This window comes from Triturus cristatus, chromosome 4_1 (assembly GCF_964204655.1).
Source record: "Triturus cristatus chromosome 4_1, aTriCri1.1, whole genome shotgun sequence".
Classification (NCBI taxonomy): Eukaryota; Metazoa; Chordata; class Amphibia; order Caudata; family Salamandridae; genus Triturus; species Triturus cristatus.
The window spans coordinates 741,421,152-741,439,555 of NC_140585.1; the positions used below are offsets into that span (position 1 = coordinate 741,421,152).

At 40.4% G+C, this 18,404-nt stretch overlaps 1 protein-coding gene across 1 annotated transcript in view; it reads left to right on the plus strand.

Annotated features, from left to right (window-relative positions):
- The window catches only part of LOC146855445 (stabilin-2-like), a 1,201,024-nt gene that overhangs the window by 867,780 nt on the left and 314,840 nt on the right, over positions 1–18,404 (plus strand). The window contains 1 exon segment of the mRNA XM_085653243.1: positions 10,809–10,935. Coding sequence (XP_085509369.1) covers positions 10,809–10,935 — 127 coding nt within the window.

Below are 18,404 nucleotides of genomic sequence, written 5' to 3' on the forward strand. Positions count from 1 at the left end.
ATCATCGAAAATAAAGCTTCAAAGGTTATGAATGAGGTGGAGAATGCAATGCATCAAGTAAGACAGGAAACTGTGGATCTAGAACTACTTATGCAGCAACTGAATGCAGATCAGAAAGAAATATTTGAAGAGGTAAAAGGTAAAGTAGAACATGGGTGTCTGCACGAGAATAAAAAGTTTACATGTTTTACATATAAACCAGTTCTATTGTACATAAGTAGTCAAGCTGGAACTGGAAAAAGCTTCTTGATTAAAGTACTGACACGTTACGTACAGAAGACAACGGAGTCCAATTTGTTGTGTGTTGTCACTGCACCAACAGGCTTAGCTGCTCATATTGTTAAAGGAGTTACCCTTCATCGATTGTTAATGCTGCCTGTTAAACATGACAACAAATTACAATACAACAAATTATCTGGTGATGCTTGTCATGAAGTGGGAAGAGTATTAAAGAAATTAAAGCTACTAATTATTGATGAAGTCAGTATGGTGTCTAATGTAATGCTAGCTTTTATACATTTAAGAATGCAGCAAATATTAAAAACTGACTACGATGTACTTTTTAGAGGAAACACTTAACAGTGTTTGGAGACCTGCTACAACCAACTCTCATAAAAGGACAACCTCTATTCATGAAACTACTACATAATTTACTAGGAAGTATTGGAAATGTAAACATTTGTTAAAAATGTTAATTCAAAGAGTTAATACAAAATATGCGCGAAGCATAAAATTATGCAGTTATCCTCAAGGATATAAGAGTGGAAGTCCTCACAAAAGAGGGAAAGGCAGTATTGCAAACCCGTCTCATCAAAAAATTGTTTCCAAGTAATGTTTCAGCTGCTGAAGTAATGTACAATTTTGTTAAGAGAAGTCTATTGTTTGTTTGATGGCAACTCTTGAGGAGTGTAGTAAATTCAATGAACTATTATTGCAACTGGAAAAAGAAGAGATTGTCGAAATTAAAGCAAATGATAAAATGGAACAGCAAGGAGTTACAGTGCTTCTAACAGAAAAACTGAAATCGAAATTCGATGGTTTGGAAAAGTCTGTGTCGAAAACTGCAGGATTGGAAAAACATTTACGTATCTGTAAAAATTGTCGTGTAATCTTTCGTCGTAATTAAAATGTTGAAGAAGGGCTAGTGAATGGTGCAATGGGTAAAGTTATGAAGTTTGTTAATTATCCAAACAGAAATGATGTTAAATACTTAGCCATAAAATTTGATGATATTGCTGAAGTTAAGCAGATTGGTAGATGTGTGGTACGTTTCCTACTTGTGAAAGACTTGTATGTCCAGTGAAAGCAGTTCCCAGTGCCTTTAGCATATGCAGTAACTATTAATAAATCACAAGGTTTAAGTGTAGATACAGGTCTTGTTAATATTGGTAGTAGTGTATTCAAAGAAGGAATGTCATATGTTGCTTTGTTGTGAATTAGAAAATTGTCTGGTTTATTTCTGATTGATTTGGATGAGAAGAAAGTAAGTGCTGATGTGAGCTGTGTAACGGAGTATAATTGGTTAAGAGCTCAATATACACCTCATTTAGGCCAGGATCCTGTGGTTCAAAAACCAATACTGTGTCCAAAGCGGAAAATATCTAAACAGTCTATCACAGTTGAACAGAAAGATGAACAAAAATAAAATCAACAAGGAGGAAAGAAAAGAAAACTAGAGCACAATGAGGAAATACAAGGCTATCACTTTGATAATAAATCTGGAGTGACCTGTTATGCAAATGTAATGTTAAACGGACTATATAATTTGCCTCATCTTAAAAATTCTATTAAAGAAAAGGTAGCTAAAGGACTGTCTTCACACACTGTGCAGTTTACTTGAAGAATTAAGAAGTGATAGAAGTATTATACATTCTGCTACTGGAATAAGAAAACTAACTGATGACTGTACTGGATCAGTAGTGTCCTCTCAATGTCTTCAGCAGAATGCTCAAGAGTTTCTAATGGTAATGTTAGGACTATTAAATGAAGAAGTTGTGAATAGCAATGAATTATTTGTTTTAACTTATAAATGGACCCATAACTGTGAAGATTGTGAATTTACGTCTAGCACTGAAATCAATTCAGAATGATTCCTCTGCTTGACATTACCAGATTGTGATGCTGTGACATTTGAAAATTTAACTACAAACGCCCATCAAGACATGACCTGTCCAAACTGCAGATCAGAACTTAGGTCAACGTTGTTTCTACAGATGAATGGAAAATATATCATAGTCATGCTACAACGATGCAGAGTGGACAGTACTAAATTAGGAACTAAAATTGCAAACTTTAAAGCTGCACAAATTTACATCTCAAAAAGAACTTTCACAACTATGGCAATCATATTTCATGAAGGAATTAATATAACCTCTGGACACTCCACAATATATTTAAGATGTCAAACAGGAAGGACAGAGTGCAATGACATTAAAGTGACATTCAAATCATGACTACCCAAAAAGTTACTAAACTTATATCTGCTGTTTCAAGAACCAAAGTTCTAAGGATAATCTAAGATAAGAAAATGTAGTATTGTGTTGATGTATATATATATGGATTATGTGTTTCTGAGACATTATTCGGCCTATTTGGGCTAATATCTACAGCAAGCTGTTAGAATTGAAGGACTCTTTTTCACTGCGGGAAAGGAAATTATAAATATTTGAGGACTATATAATGTTACTACAGATAAAAAGTAAATGGCGGTACTATAACACCAGTAGCCTTAAGCTGCATGTGAAAAGTCTCATCACCACTAAAACGAAGTCTCCTTTTGTTTCTGATATAGCAACGTTTACGTTGTACTATGAGTTATGATTTTCATACATGGACTAAGAACAGTTTAGACATTCTTTGGCCTAACAGGGATGATGTTTACAAAAGGATATGCAAAAATGAAGACTGCTTCATAATTGTTGGACATTTTGTACCAGATATAATAATATCAAACAATTTTACTATATAGTTGTTTTCATTAAGGTAGTAAGCTATTAGCAAGCCAGTATTAAAAAACTTGTAGTGAGTTCAATGAATAGTATGGCATAGTTATAATGATCTACTGTGCACATTTGTTTTTTTTTACAATTAATTGATTGGTTTTTTCCCACTATTTCATGATGAGTCTTCATACAAAGCACTGTTGTGAACAAGTATGAAAGATGAAAACAGGAAAAAAGAGTAAAACATTTGTCTATGTTGAATAAAAAAATTGGTAAAAATAATTGTATGTTGTTTGGTTGCCTAATGTTTGAAATAAAATTCTAATATATTTTTGTCTTTTTGTATTTCTTCACAGTGGTTGGAGGTCGAGATATATTGTGTGTGTCAAATCACTAATCTAGTAATGGATTAATTGAGTTACTACTCATGTACACATCCCATCTCCCATGCACAACAGTTGCTCTAGTCCAGTCATCCAGCCACTATGTAAGCAGTCATACAATCACTCAGGTACTGCACTTGAATTCATCTAATCTCCCAGGCACTCATCCAATCACTCAAGCAATACCCATGCACTATGCAAACACACAGACACTATGTATGCACTCATCCATTCACTGAGGCACTGCCCATGCACTCATCCACTCACCCAGGCACTACTCATGGACTCATCCAATCACCCAGGCAGTACCCTTTCACTCATGCAATGACCCAGGCACTATCCATGCACTCATGCAATGACCCAGGAACTATCCATGCACTCACCCAATCATGCAGACAGTATCCATGCATTCACCCAATCACCCAAACCCTATCTGGGTGCTCACCCAATCACCAGATCACTATCCTTGCACTCATCAAATGACTCAGGGTCTACCCTTGCACTATTCCAATCTCCAGGCACTAGTCTTGCAGACATCTAGTCACCTATGTGCTACTCACGCACTCATACAATCAACCAGGCACTACTCATGCACTTATCAAATTACCCAAGCAGTACCCGTGCACTCATCCATTCACTCAGGTACTATCTACGCACTCACAGAATCCCCAACGCACTATCCATGCACTCATCTAATCACCCAGACACTACCCTTGCACTCATCTATTCACTGAGGCACTACCCATGCACTCCTTCATTCACCCAGGCACTACCCTTCTACTCATCCATTCACCCAGGCCCTACCCTTGCACTCATGCATTTACTGAGGCACTACGCTTGCGCTCATACATTCACCCAGGCACTATCTATGCACTCACCCAATCACCCAGCCACTAACTACCCTTGCACCAATACAATAACCGAGGCACTATCTTGAACTCATCCAATCTCTCAGGCGTTACCCTTACACTCATATATTTATTCAGGTACTACTGTTGCACTGATCTATTCACTCATGCACTACCCTTGCACTCATCTATTCACCCAGGTATTAGCCATACACATATTAAATCACCCAGGTACTACCCTTCTACTCACCCATTCATTCAGGTACTACCCATACACTCATCAAATGATCCAGGCACTACCCATGCAATCATTCATTCACTCTGGCATTATCCAAGCATTGATTAATTCACCCAGATGCTACAAATGCACACATCCAATCACCCAGGCAGTACCCTTCCACTCATCCATTCACTCAGGCACTATGCATGTGTTCATCCATTCACTCAGGCACTTTCAAAACACTCATCTAATAACCCAGGCACTACTTTTGCACTCATCCATTCACTCATGCATTCACCCATGCACTAACCATGCACATATCAAATCACTCAGCCAGTACATGTGCAGTCATCTATTCACTCTGCACTACCCACACAATCATCTATTCACCCAGGCACTATTCATGGACACATCCAATCACTCAGGAACTACCCTTGAACTCATCTGTTCACTCAGGTACTACACATGCACTCATCCATTCACTCAGACATGGCCCACACACTCATCCATTCACCCAGGCACTACCCATGCACTGATTAATTCCCCCAGCCATTATCCATGCACTCATCATTCACTCAGGCACTACCCTTCCACTCATCCATTCACTCAGGCACTACCCACACACTCATCCAATCACCCAGGCACTATCCATGTACTCACCCAATCATGCAAGCACTATGCATTCATTCACCCAATGACTCAGGCACTATCTATGCACTCCCCTAATCACCAGGGACTACCTTTGCACTAATGCAATTACTGAGGCACTACCTTGCACTCATCCAATCACTCGGGCGTTATACTTCCAGTCATTCATTTACTCAGGTACAACTGTTGCACTGATCCATTCACTCATGCACTACCTATGCACTCATCTATTCACCCAAGTACTAACCATGCACATATTGAATCACCCAGGCATGACACTTCTACTCATCCATTTACCCAGGGCACTACCCGTGCACTTATCTATTCACCCAGTCCCTATCCATGCACTCATCCAATCACCCAGGCACTACCCATACACTCATTCATTCACCCAGACATTATCCATGCACTCATCCTTTCACTCAGGCAGTACATTTATACTCCTCAATTCTCTCAGCCACTACCCTTGCACTCATCCATTTACCGAGGCATCACCCTTAGTCATTCATTCACCCAGGCATTCTCCATGCACTCATCCATGTATCCAGGCACTACTCATGCACTCATCCAATCACCCAGGCAGTACCCATGCCCTCATCCAATCACCCAGGTACTATCCATGCACTCACGCAATCACGCAGACACTATACATTCATTCACTCAATCACTCAGGCACTATCCATGCACTCACCTAATCACCCAGGTTCTAACCTCGGACAAACACAATTACCCAGGCACTACCTTGCACTCATCCAATCACTTAGGTGTTACCCTTCAACTCATTCATTTACTCAGGCAGTACCCTTGCACTGATCCATTCACTCATGAACTACCCATGCACCCATCTATTCACCCACGTACTAACCATACACATATCCAATCACCCAGGCACTACCTTTGCACTCATCCATTCACTCAGACACTACCCATTCACATATCCAATCACCCTGGCACTACCCCTGCACTCATCCATTCACTCAGGCACTACGCATGTGCTCATCCATTCACTGAGGCACTATCCATGCACTCTCACAATCACCTAGGGACTACCCTTGCACTCATTTGTTCATTGAGGCATTACCCATGCACTCATCCACTCACCCAGTCATTACGCATGCACTCATCCAATCACCTCGGCAATACTGATGTATTCATGCAATCAACCAGGCACTACTCATACATTCTCCAATCACCCAGGCAATATCCATACACTCATCTGACCACACTGGCAGGATGCATGAGCTCATCCATTCACTCAGACACTACCCATGCACTCATCGAATGATCCAGGCACTACCCATGCACTTCGTAATTCACTCTGGCATTATCCATGCACTCATCCGTTCACCCACGCACTACACATGCACATAACCAATCACCCAGGCACTACCCTTCCACTCATCCATTTATTCAGGCACTATGCAAGTGTTCATCTATTCACTCAGGCACTATCTAAACACTTGTCTAATGACCCAGGAACTACACTTACACTCCTCCTTTCACTCATGCATTAACCCAGGCACTAACCATGCACATATTGAATCACTCAGCCAGTACCCATGTACTCACATACTCACTCTTGCACTACCCACGCACTCATCCATTCACCCAGGCACTACCCATGGACACATCCAAATCACTCAGGCACTACCCTTGCACTCATCTGTTCACTCAGGTACTATGCATGTGCTCATCCATTTACTCAGGCACTACCCATGCACTCATTCATTCACCCAGCCATTATACATGCATTCATCCATTCATTCAGGCACTACTGTTCCACTCTTCCATTCACTAAGGCACTACATATGTACACTTATCCATGCAGCCACACACTACCTAGGTGCACATGCAATCACCCAATCACTAAGTTTGTACTCATCCAATCACTCAGGCACTACTTATGCACTCACAGATTTACTCAGGCACCACTGCTGCACTCATCGTAACATCCATGAACCAGTTGTGCACTCATTCAATTATTAATACAACAGTCATAAACTCATTCCAGCATGTATAAATACTTTATCATTTTTTTAGCTGTAAAAGGCAGTTCCAACAGGAACCTTTTTTGTTTTGGTCTTTTGTAAAAAAAAATTACATTTCTTTGTTGTTTTTTAGATAACAAAAATAGGAACTGGGACAGCAAGATTTGTAAAAACGTGCACTGAAAGATGGGCGAAACATATAAAAGAGGAAAAAAATCCCTGTATGCTGTTTTGCAGCATTGTGAATAGTTGTAAGAGACTGCTCACCAGCACGTATGACAACACTACAGTCCATGCAGTACATGGCCATTCTTGACATCTCTGGAGCCATATATGTTGCAGTACTCTGCACCTCAGAAGGGAGTTTTTGACCAGGAATCTTTGCTGCTGCCACTGAAGGAGATAGTCGTCCAGCTTCCCTCTGCTTGATCACCAGGTGGAGAGGTTTTTATGATGGGTGTTTAGATGGTATAACATAGACGTTGTCCCATATGAATACTTCTTGTTGGTACCTCTAGAGAGGGTCTTCTTGCAAATTGTGCACTGCACAAGTTTGGCAGCTGTTTTTGAGTCACCTGATGGGATTGTAAAAAAAATCCCAAGCCAGACTGGCTCTCTTTTATGGAGGCTGCTGTTCTTCCAGATCTTCACTGTCTACCTCCTCCACATCCTTGTCCAGCTGTTTTTCCTGATGACCCCCATCTCCTTGCTGTGTTGCCATTTCTGATAGAAAAAAAACTAGCAAAACGTTTCCAGAGCAAAATGAATCCACCTGCTCCGAATGAAGTTCTATGAAAGAAGATTCAAAAAGGAGGACTAGGTGTGTACTTCCTATCGATGTTGCTGATAAGTATATTATCCAATCATATTCCTTTCTGTCCCAGTCATGTGATATTCGCGGTGACCGAAATAGTTGCGGTTTTTGCTGTGTGAAACGGGAAAGCAAAATATAAGTTTAAAGTAATTTTGTTTAAAAATGGAAATAAAAACAGAACTTTCAATATTACAATAGTGAACAGATATACTAAACATGTTCATAGTACCTCTACATATACGTTTCAGAGTTGTTGAAAAGTGTGCACTATCCGCGACATCATCACGACTTCCTCTGTCTTCGTTGAAATGGGAAAAAGTGTTTGGAGGTGATTAATCTGGAAATTCACTAGAAAAATATGAGTCTAAAAAGTACACTAATAAACCTCTACTATTAAATATACTGCAGAATATGTCTTAGACTTTGTAGAAACCACGCACTCTTCGATTACTGACGTCATCGCGATGACTTTGGTAGTCACGAATAAAAAGAATTGTGAGAAAGAGGCTTTCTTCTAAATTGATCATAGAAAGAAAAGTTAATGGAATATTTACTACATATTTAAACTTTATTTAAAACATTTCTTTAAGTGTATTTTTCAGTAGGTGACATACATTTACTGATCTCCACTGTAAATGCAACATTGTTGCACCGATTTATTAGTGTATTTTTGATAAAGACATATGAAATAAAAAATCAGTGTAGTATTATATAAATATAATACACAATACCCAATTATAGAAAGAAAGTACAAAAATCTTACAGGTTCACTTACAAAAAATTGAAGATTACAATTAAGAAACAGAATTTAAAAAAACCTTAGAAATTGAAAAAACCAAAAGATACAGGAACATTAAAACCTTAGAAATTCACTGAAAAAAACAAAGGGTAAAGGGACGTTATAATTAGGAAATGGAATTAAAAAAACCTTAGAAATTCACTGACGTTATAGTTAGGCTGGCATTGCGCCCCCGCAATGCACCGCTTATGACCTCACAGATTACATCACTCGTGACATGGTTAGTAACATCACTGATGACATCGCAAATGACATCACTGATGACATCATCCACAGAATCTCTGACACAGTCACTTATACCCCATGTAACCATTCATACACCCACTTCTACTTTCACACTACTATTCTTGAAACCATTGGCACACACATAACAGCACTTACATACTCACTCACTCATTCATAGGGCTACACACACTTCCACTCACCCATACAGTGACTCATTCACACACTCACTCACTAATACAGCCAATGACATATCCACTCATACACCCATAGAGCTACTCATACACTGTCAGACATTCATAGAGCTGCTCACACACCTACCCAATCACACTGTCACTTACTCATCTATACCGTTACACACACCGACTCACTTATTCATACAGATACTAGCAAATACTTACTCACCTATAAAGTCACTGACACAAGCACACACTCACCCACACAGCCACTCTCAGAATCACTCACTCACACATACAGTCACTTATATACTCCAACACTCACATATACTGCCTTTCACATATCCAGTTACTCACCCATATAGCACTGAGACATCCATTCACTCACTGACACAGCCATACGCACACTCACTCGCCCATACAGCCCCTCTCAGATGCACACATGAACCCATACAGCCAGTGATTTATCCACTCACTCATCCATGCATGCAGTCACACATCCCCTCACCTACCCACACAGACACTCAGGCACCCACACAGGTACTCAGATAATCAATCAATAACCCATGTAGACACTCAGGTACCTACTCACTAACCCATGCAGCCACTTACACACCAACTGACAGACTGATAACATACATTCGCACAGATTAGCCACTCACCTAAACATTCACTGAGACACATATAATCACTCACTTATACAGCCAGTCACGCACCCACTAAATCATCCGTGCAGGCACTCACACACCCACTCATTCATCAATACACCTTGGCATACATATATTTAACACTCATAAATTTTTTAGAAACACTCAGTCACCGAATGATGTCATCAGTGATGTCACTGACCATGTCATGAGTGATGTAATAGTGAGGTCATGGAAGTGCATTGTGGGGGCGCAAGTTATAGTTAGCTCATCTAACTAAACCTGCTGAATTTCTCTGGTTTTGCTGCACGATGAAATGTCAGCCTAACTATAACGCCCCTGTAACCTTTGTTTTTTTTCAGTGAAAAAAGATATATATGTGGAGATATATATATATATATATATATATATATATATATATATATATATATAATGTGGCAAACCGACTGGTCATCTATGCAAATGAATATTAAAGGGCATTCTTACGGATAGAGAATAATTATGCCATTAGTGATCCCATTCTTATGGGATTGCTGACAGTTCATACATAGGAGCACGTGAAGGATGAAAGCTGCAAAGTCAAAATTAATATATGGACTAAGAAATATGCACTAGTCATGATGCAGAAAGTGTGATTATAGGTTAAGGTAGATTTCTTGCCTTACATACTTACCTGCATTGTAGGTATTTTACTGATGAATGATAAGGCTGGGGCAGAGGGAGTTGATGCAAATTGGTTGTTTGGAGGTGGGCCACAAAGTCATGTTGTAAAGATCAGAAACAATCTGGTCTTAGTGCATCTTTTGAATGCATGGCTGTCTTAGAGACTGAAAACTTTGTAGTCCAAAAATTGAATGAAGAGAATCTAAAGCTGGAATTGGGAAACTCACTCTTTAGGTGGTTTTTGGAGTGAAACTGAATCAAGGGTGCTCATAGTGAACATTCTTTTGATGGGACTTGAAAAAGATTGTTTGCAGATCAGTGTCCCATAATATAATAAAACATATGTTTGATGTTCAAGAACAGTTTAGGAGATGTAATTATTCCCAAAGAAATAAAATGTGTGGTTTGTAATTCGTCACATCTTCTCCACAACTCTGTTCATGATTTACATTATGCAGGGAACACAGCAGAAGTGCCCATACAATAATTCTTACAGAAGGAATGTAAATGGATGCCGCCGAGAATGTGCCCTTTTGACGTGGATGACAAAATGTTGTAAGGGATATTTTGGGAAAGACTGTCAAGGTAAGTTTGTCTAAGCTTACTAAATCAACTCTACTTAGCAAAATAGTATAATAGCACTTTTTGGTTTCTGCTTTTATCTATTATTTCACCACACCACCATTTTCAAAATATACAGACACATTACTCTTCCCCTGCTTCAGTCCGTGGTGTTTTCGTTCAAATGTTCATTAAATCCATGATAGCGTTGTCCAGAAAGAGGATTTTATCCCAGCAGCAACACAATTAATTCACATATTTTGTAGCTGCGAGCTGCGGTTCTTAACCTTTTGACTTCTGTGGACTCTTACTTAATCATTACTGGAAACGAGACCCCCACCACCCTAATCAGTATTAGAATCCAAGGATCCCCATTGAGTCACTTCTGGAAGTCGGTGAAACACCAACAATTGTGATGATTTTAACTTAAAAACAGTACTCAAAAATACAGAAACAAAACATTCATCAAACAAATACACAAATGATTAAAAATTGTATTTAATTAACAAATGAAAAAAATCTAAATTTTAATAGAAAGGTTAGAGCTTTTTTAAATTCAATTGAGGCCACCCATTGTCAATACCATATTATGTTTAATGCACTTGCACTGCTCTACAAATCAATCTGAGGATGCAGACTTCATTTTTAGCCTCCACATTTGACACAGCATTTTAAATGTTTCAGTTTACATTTTACTCCTTTATTTTAATACACTTTTCTCAAAATATTATTTAATTTTATAAGGAGTCTCAGCCCCCCTGATGAGTGTGTATTGCGAACCCCCAGGGGTCCTTGGACCACTGGTTAAAAACGCCTAGTTTAGGGAAATAAGATATTTGCACACTTTCCTCTTCATGTTCTGCAAAAATATATATTGGTTCTTACAAGTGATGGGACAGTAGTTTGTTGTGTCAGCATGAAAGAAAATGTGAAATTCATGCGCAATTGGAAATTGGTTCTTGGTTTCTGAGCATTTTGCTTGGTCACATACCTGATAGGAAGAGAGCTGCTCAAATTAACTCTAGGGCACAGGAGAGGACTCTCACTAATGGGTCATCACTCAGAGTTTGCTGAAGGAGCTTTTTCTAATGTGGGCAAGCTATAGACAAAGTTGCCAACACAAATTTACAATAGCACAGATATATCCCCCATTGGGAAAGCATTTAAGCAATTCTCATTCTAGCTTCAAACCCTCATGCAGCACTGAAAGAGTCATCCTCCAAGTGGGTAACCCGATACTCGTGGCCCCTAACACTGGCTAGAAGACCCTATTCATGCTGCTCAATACAGCTACGGTTTCGAAATCATACATCAAAAATGGTATGCTACCAAATATTATACAGTATCTGCAATATAGCACAGGTATTTGTCTTGCTCACCTCCCTTGTCCAAGATTATACATTTGTTGTCCATTAAAGCAAAAACTCCACCTATTTCACTTGTAGCGCCTGTTAGTTCCCCAGTAATATAGCTTTAGTTCAATCCTTTCTAACCTAGATATGGAACCCCTAGGAAGTGCGTTAATACACCACAATTTGAAATCTTGGATGTATGTTTCACACGTACCCATTAGATGACAAAGACCCATAATAATTCCTAGTGCTCCTGGTATACTAAGTTGTGTAACAATAAAAAGAACAAACTTTGTTTCCCTTATGTCGGGGGAATCGGCTGTAAATAGACTGAAAAGGAAGGAGTATAAAGCAACCTAATCAAAAGCACTCCGGTGTTGGGAATACAAAGTATGGGAAAATATCCATGAAGCAGCTGTATCTAAAGATTCTAAAACCTTTTGGAAGTTGGTCGTAAATGGTCAGGATAGTCTTCTAAGAGCCCTATCGGACACAATTCTATCTGAGGTCGGGCATGCCAATTTTTCGGATCTATATCAATTACATCAGAGTTCCAAGGTGGCTGGATTAGCGCAGCCTAAGAATGCAGATTACCCTCTGACAAGCTCTCTTGAGATGTAGATGAGGGACCACACGCAGTCAAGGCTATTGCTCCAGGCAAAGCAGCTGGACCCGATGGGATCCCAGGTGACCTCTTACGGCATATATTGAGACTTGGGCCCTCTATTTTAATAAATTGGCAAATTTATATTTTAAAAGGGGCCATGGTCCCTGCCAGTTGGAATGCAGCCCAAATAGTGCCGGTCCATAAATAAGGCCTGCACAATTCCCCTCTAAACTATAGGCCCATTAGCCGTATAGACGTAGCCCAAAAGGCCTTTGACAGTCAAATATTGGTAAGATTAGACTCTTGGACTGAGGAACATCATGCTCTTTTCCCCCTCCAGGCAGGTTTTAGAAGAGGGATTCATACGGTTGACCAGATTTTTACTTATTTATTGGAAAATTGTGATTATGCAAAAAGCAAATCTTCATCTGGTCTTCGTTGATTTAAAATCGGCGTGTGATTCAGTCCCTTGACCCAAACTGTGGGTTGTGTAAAGGAATAGTGGAGTGCAGCTTGATAGTCTGAATATGTTGGTCCGCCTTCATCAGGACACCTATACTCAAGTAAAATGGGGTCGGGGAGGGGAGCTGACAGATTGGATTGAGATTAAGAATGGAGTACGCCAAGGCTGTGTCCTTGCCCCAACGCTTTTTTCTCTGTATCTCAATGATGTGGTATCCTATGTAGAACATGATCTAAATGATGCCCCATGCTTAACTGGCCAAAATACTCCCCTTTTACTATTTGGAGATGATACCCTTTTAACATCTAAGACCCCCAGTGGTCTCCAACGGCTGCTGAATAAATGTGAACACTTCTGCACTGAGCACGGGCATACGATAAACCATCCCAAAACCAAGTGTATGACCCTTAACCCCCATAAAACATTCAGGGGATTGATAAGGTTGGGGGGATGTCCTTTAGAGAGGATCCCCGACTATCAAGGGGTCATGTTCACAAAATGTATGGCATGGGCCCCACAGGTGGATAAGAGTTGCCTAAATTTATCCCATCAATCCGCTACAATATTGAGGTGCTATAGAACGTCCCGGTTTAAATCTATATCGCCTGCTCTTATGGTCTATAGAGCTACAGCAGAGGGCAGAACCCTGTATGGTGCTGATGTATGGGGCACTTATAATTTGACCAGATTTGGAGTAGCGGAGAACAACTTTTTCAGAGCATTGACCAATATCCTAGTAGTACACCGTTAATACTGCTTAGAAAGGACATGGGCCTACATTCAATAATACGCAAGGCCCAATTAAGGCCGTTGCTCTATTGGATAAGGCTGAAATATTCTGGTGACCTGGGGGATTATCGAGAAGCTTTTGAGGAGGTGATCTCAATGGCTGGTTGTTCTAAAATTCAAAGGCTATTATATATCCAAAAGCTTCTTGTTCAAATTGGGCTACTGGAATTTTGGTCTACCCCGACCCCAGCAACTATTTTGTCGAGGTCTGCACTTATAGATGCATATTGGGCCCATGTTCATGACAGAGAATTCCAGAATGTAACGAAGAGTTCTCTTAGTTAATTTTCCTAGACTTTAAACCTAACACTCAATAGGGGCCGTTCTTTGATTTTATTAACTCTTTACCAGCAAAGGCCCGTTTTCTTAAATTTCGCTATAGCACTTTACCTCTAATGCTACTACTGGAAAAATTAAATCATCTGATCGCAACAAGTAGCCTATGCCCAGTTTGCGAACAAGCTAATGAATTACTAGTGCACTTTATGTTTTTCTGCCCAGGTTATACCCGACCCAGGAAAACATGGATTATACCTTTATGCAGACAACTAGGTTGTCAAAAGCGTGAGATTTGCTATGCATATCCTCCGCATAGAATCTTCACAGGTAGTTGTCTGTGCGGTATCAACATATATACACTGGTGTTGGTTTATTAGAAGCAAGGCCATCGAATGATATAGCTGATCCATTTATGTTTTTTTCATATGGTTTTAATTATTGTATTTTTAGTGCATTGATGAAATGTATTTTTAAAACTGGCATAGCATAGGAAGACAAATTGGAAAAACGAATTTTTATGCCCCATAGCTATTGCTATTAATAATTTGTGAAATGTTTTATTAATGTTTCAGAGTTTGTTTTACATTGCCAAACTGTAAATTTATAGGTACTGTGCTAATGTAGGGTCTTTTACGGGCGGTTAGCCCAAATAACGTTTTTTTTTAATAAACCACAATTTCACTATGCACCAATAAAACAATAACACATAACAATGTATCACTATTGTAACACTGGGATGGGATTTACACCGTGCATATCCTTGGTGCAAACTCAAATACAAGCTGCACTCAAGCGGCTGGACCATTAGTCCCAGGCTGAGGTTTAACATCGACAAAACAGCGACAACAGTGAAGCACTTTAGGCTCCTTAAGTAAGGCAGAGACTAGTGTACTTGCAAACCATGAAGATTTATTAGTAGATTAGCAAAATTACAAACTCAACTCATTAAAGATTATCAATGATAAATGGTCAGTTACACGAATCTCTTAATGCATAGTTCGAATCAATCCAACGTTAGAAAATACAAAGCAAAATGCTAACAGTGGTCATAGAGCAAAATCAGTTTCCCTTGAAGGAAAAATTCCCTAAAATGCTAAGCTAAAGGGAATGCATGAGATAAGTCAAGCAAAAGGCGTCAGCAATTAAAGCCTCTGAAAGGAAAATCAAGTCAAGATTTAGTTGGCTAAGTGAGAATGGATTTGCTCACGAGTCTACCTCTTTGAGCACAAGAAGAGACTTCTAATCTCTAGAGATCGGAAAGGTGCAATGCAATGTAAATAGCTCAGCAATCTACAATTAAAACATACAGAGGCAGATTTACAAGCACCTTGCGCCACTTTTGCGTCACTTTTTCCATGTTAAAAGTGACGCAAAAGTGGCGCAAGGGGCTTGTGAATCTGCCCCACAGTTCTTTGCAGTGAAGAACAATCCCTCCCTACTTAAAAAGAGACCCAATCACAGCCTAATATTACACAATAAAACATTGTCAGGCTTACTCCCAGACATCGCACTGTGGATATTTTCCATGTGCGGCCCTGCAAGAGATATCTTGTTGCAGGATGATACATCGCAGTCAACTTGTCTCATGCACACGTGTGGAGATTCATTTTTCAGCTCTCTGTGAACCACACACAGATACACACATCTCACAGAATCCAAAACATTTGCAACATTCTAATTAGCTACTGCAGCGTGGCTCCTGAAACAAGAGAAAGAGAAAAATGCATTTAGTGTAACATCAGTTACTCAAACTGTGCCCTCATCAACTGTGGCTAACTTAATGTGCAAATCATTAACTATGGTCAACCGTAACATAAAAAAATCACAATTTATAGATATGCGTAAGTGTAGTACAGATTAGTACAATGTTATATAGGGCAAAAACCATGACAGAATGTTCCCACTATCAAATTCACATAATGCATTCACAGACTGTAAATCAGAATCCATTGAATTAAAACATTTGATAGAGTATGACCTTACTGAATGCTGATTTATAATCTTTGAAGAAGTATTTCATTAAAACAAAAATTATAACTTGCAACCAAGAGCTGTTGACCTCGCGTTACAAGCAACAGGTAACTTTGGTCTAACAGACTCAGCTGTAACCACATGCCTTGCCAGTAAAACCATTATAGGCCTTCTCAGGCCATGGATGGAATGCTGGCAAAGACTGAGATTTTGTGGACAAGTCTAAACCAGTTATCAGAAACTGCTTCTCAGCTCTGGGCACATGTTTAAGCATTCAGGGAAATCCTTTTAACTCCCCTAATTAAAAATATTTGAACCAGCAAACCTAGCTCCCATGTGGCACAAAATATATGGAAAAATGCAAGGCTCCCAAATCTTGCAGTGTGCCAAGTCTTATTACATGCCGGACACCACACAGTTGGATTTTTCCAATAAATGAAAATACTCTGGTCATGGTGGCCACTGCAGATGAAGGTTCACCAATCATATTCATTGTAGGAAGGTGGAATCTGACTACATGGTTGCCCCCACTTTTTTCCTGGTGTTTTGATGGTTTTTGACTAGTCTGGCTGTTATCGTGCTATCCAGGACCCCAGCCTATCTGCTTAAACGACATGGTGTGCATATTAGAAGCACTAGTGATTGGATACTGTGGTACCTTATGAGCTCCTAGTATATGGTACATTAGGTACCAAGGGCATAGGTACTTCACAGGCCTACCAGGGGCTGAAGCATGTATTATGCCACCCCTGGGAAGCAGACTAAATCTGACACCACAGGCCTGCTACTGCAGCCTGGGTGAGGTAGTGTTAGCACTCCTCACTGAGATATAGGTACACTATATCTCTACCTGCACACACATATAAACCTATCAGTCACCCCTAAGGCAGGCCCTATCAATCCTGAGGGCAGGGTGCTTGGTTTCCATGTGAGGGGGTGCTTCTGCCTGAGCAGGGACCCTCTACAGCTCTCAGAGTCCATTCTCTGTGGCTGTTTGTGGATGTGGTTAAACCATATACTCTTAAGTGCATTATAACCTAGCGGTAAATGCTAACTTTGGAATGGCTGCATCAAAACATGTTGTGTTTGGTGTCAAACGCTTTGGAATCATACCCCCACACCAGTAACTGGTGTGGGAGTATGATCCCACCCTTCTAGAGGGATAGACATGTACCCACTGTGGAAACACGGTAGAATCCTGAAGAGCCCTGGCATCACAAAATGGATGCCACCAGCACAGACACTGGGCTGCCCTCCTGCTGCTGACCAGAACTCGCAGTGGAGGAGGCCCAACAATAGGCATCCTGTCACAGGGAGGTGTAACCACCTTCCAGACAGGATTTAGTGTATTGGGGATGGGTGGGTGCACTCCTAGAGTGCTTTGAAGTCCTGCACTGGGGGAGCAGTAGGCTCCTCTGTGCATATGCCAGCTCAAACCGGTTCAGGGGCTACCAGCCCCTGCTCTGGCACGAAAGTGGACAAAGGGAAGTGGGTGTAGCCACCCACTCCCCTGACCCTCCCATAGGAGCGGTCATAGAGCTAGTCCCTCCCTTCCTTATAGTATAAGTTAGGGAACCCTTACCATTGCAAACTAGATATCCTTGGACGATGCTCTGAAGAAGAATCCTGGACCTTCGACATTCCACTACCTCTGGAAGACTGAAGAATTTCCCTTGGAGTCAAGGAGTGACTCCCCTGCTTGACAGGCACCAAAAGTTTGAATCAACGGTTGCAAACTTTCCTGCTCCCGCCGGAGTCCAAAGTCCCTACAGCCCCAGAAGTAGATTTCCTGACTTCTTCAAGGCCATCGTGAGTCCCCAGTGAAGCTGAGGCAAGTGGACCCCACAAGTGACGAGGAACTGCAATACCTGGGTACCAGGCACTATTTTCAAGTGCAACCCCTTCACGACGTTCTACGAACTTGTGCTTTGGACCATGTGTGGTCCAAGCCTCCAGCACGATTTCCTCCAAAGATCAGAGGCTTACCTTGCCCCAAGTTACCGAGGGTTCCTGGTGAGTGAATCCTCCTGAG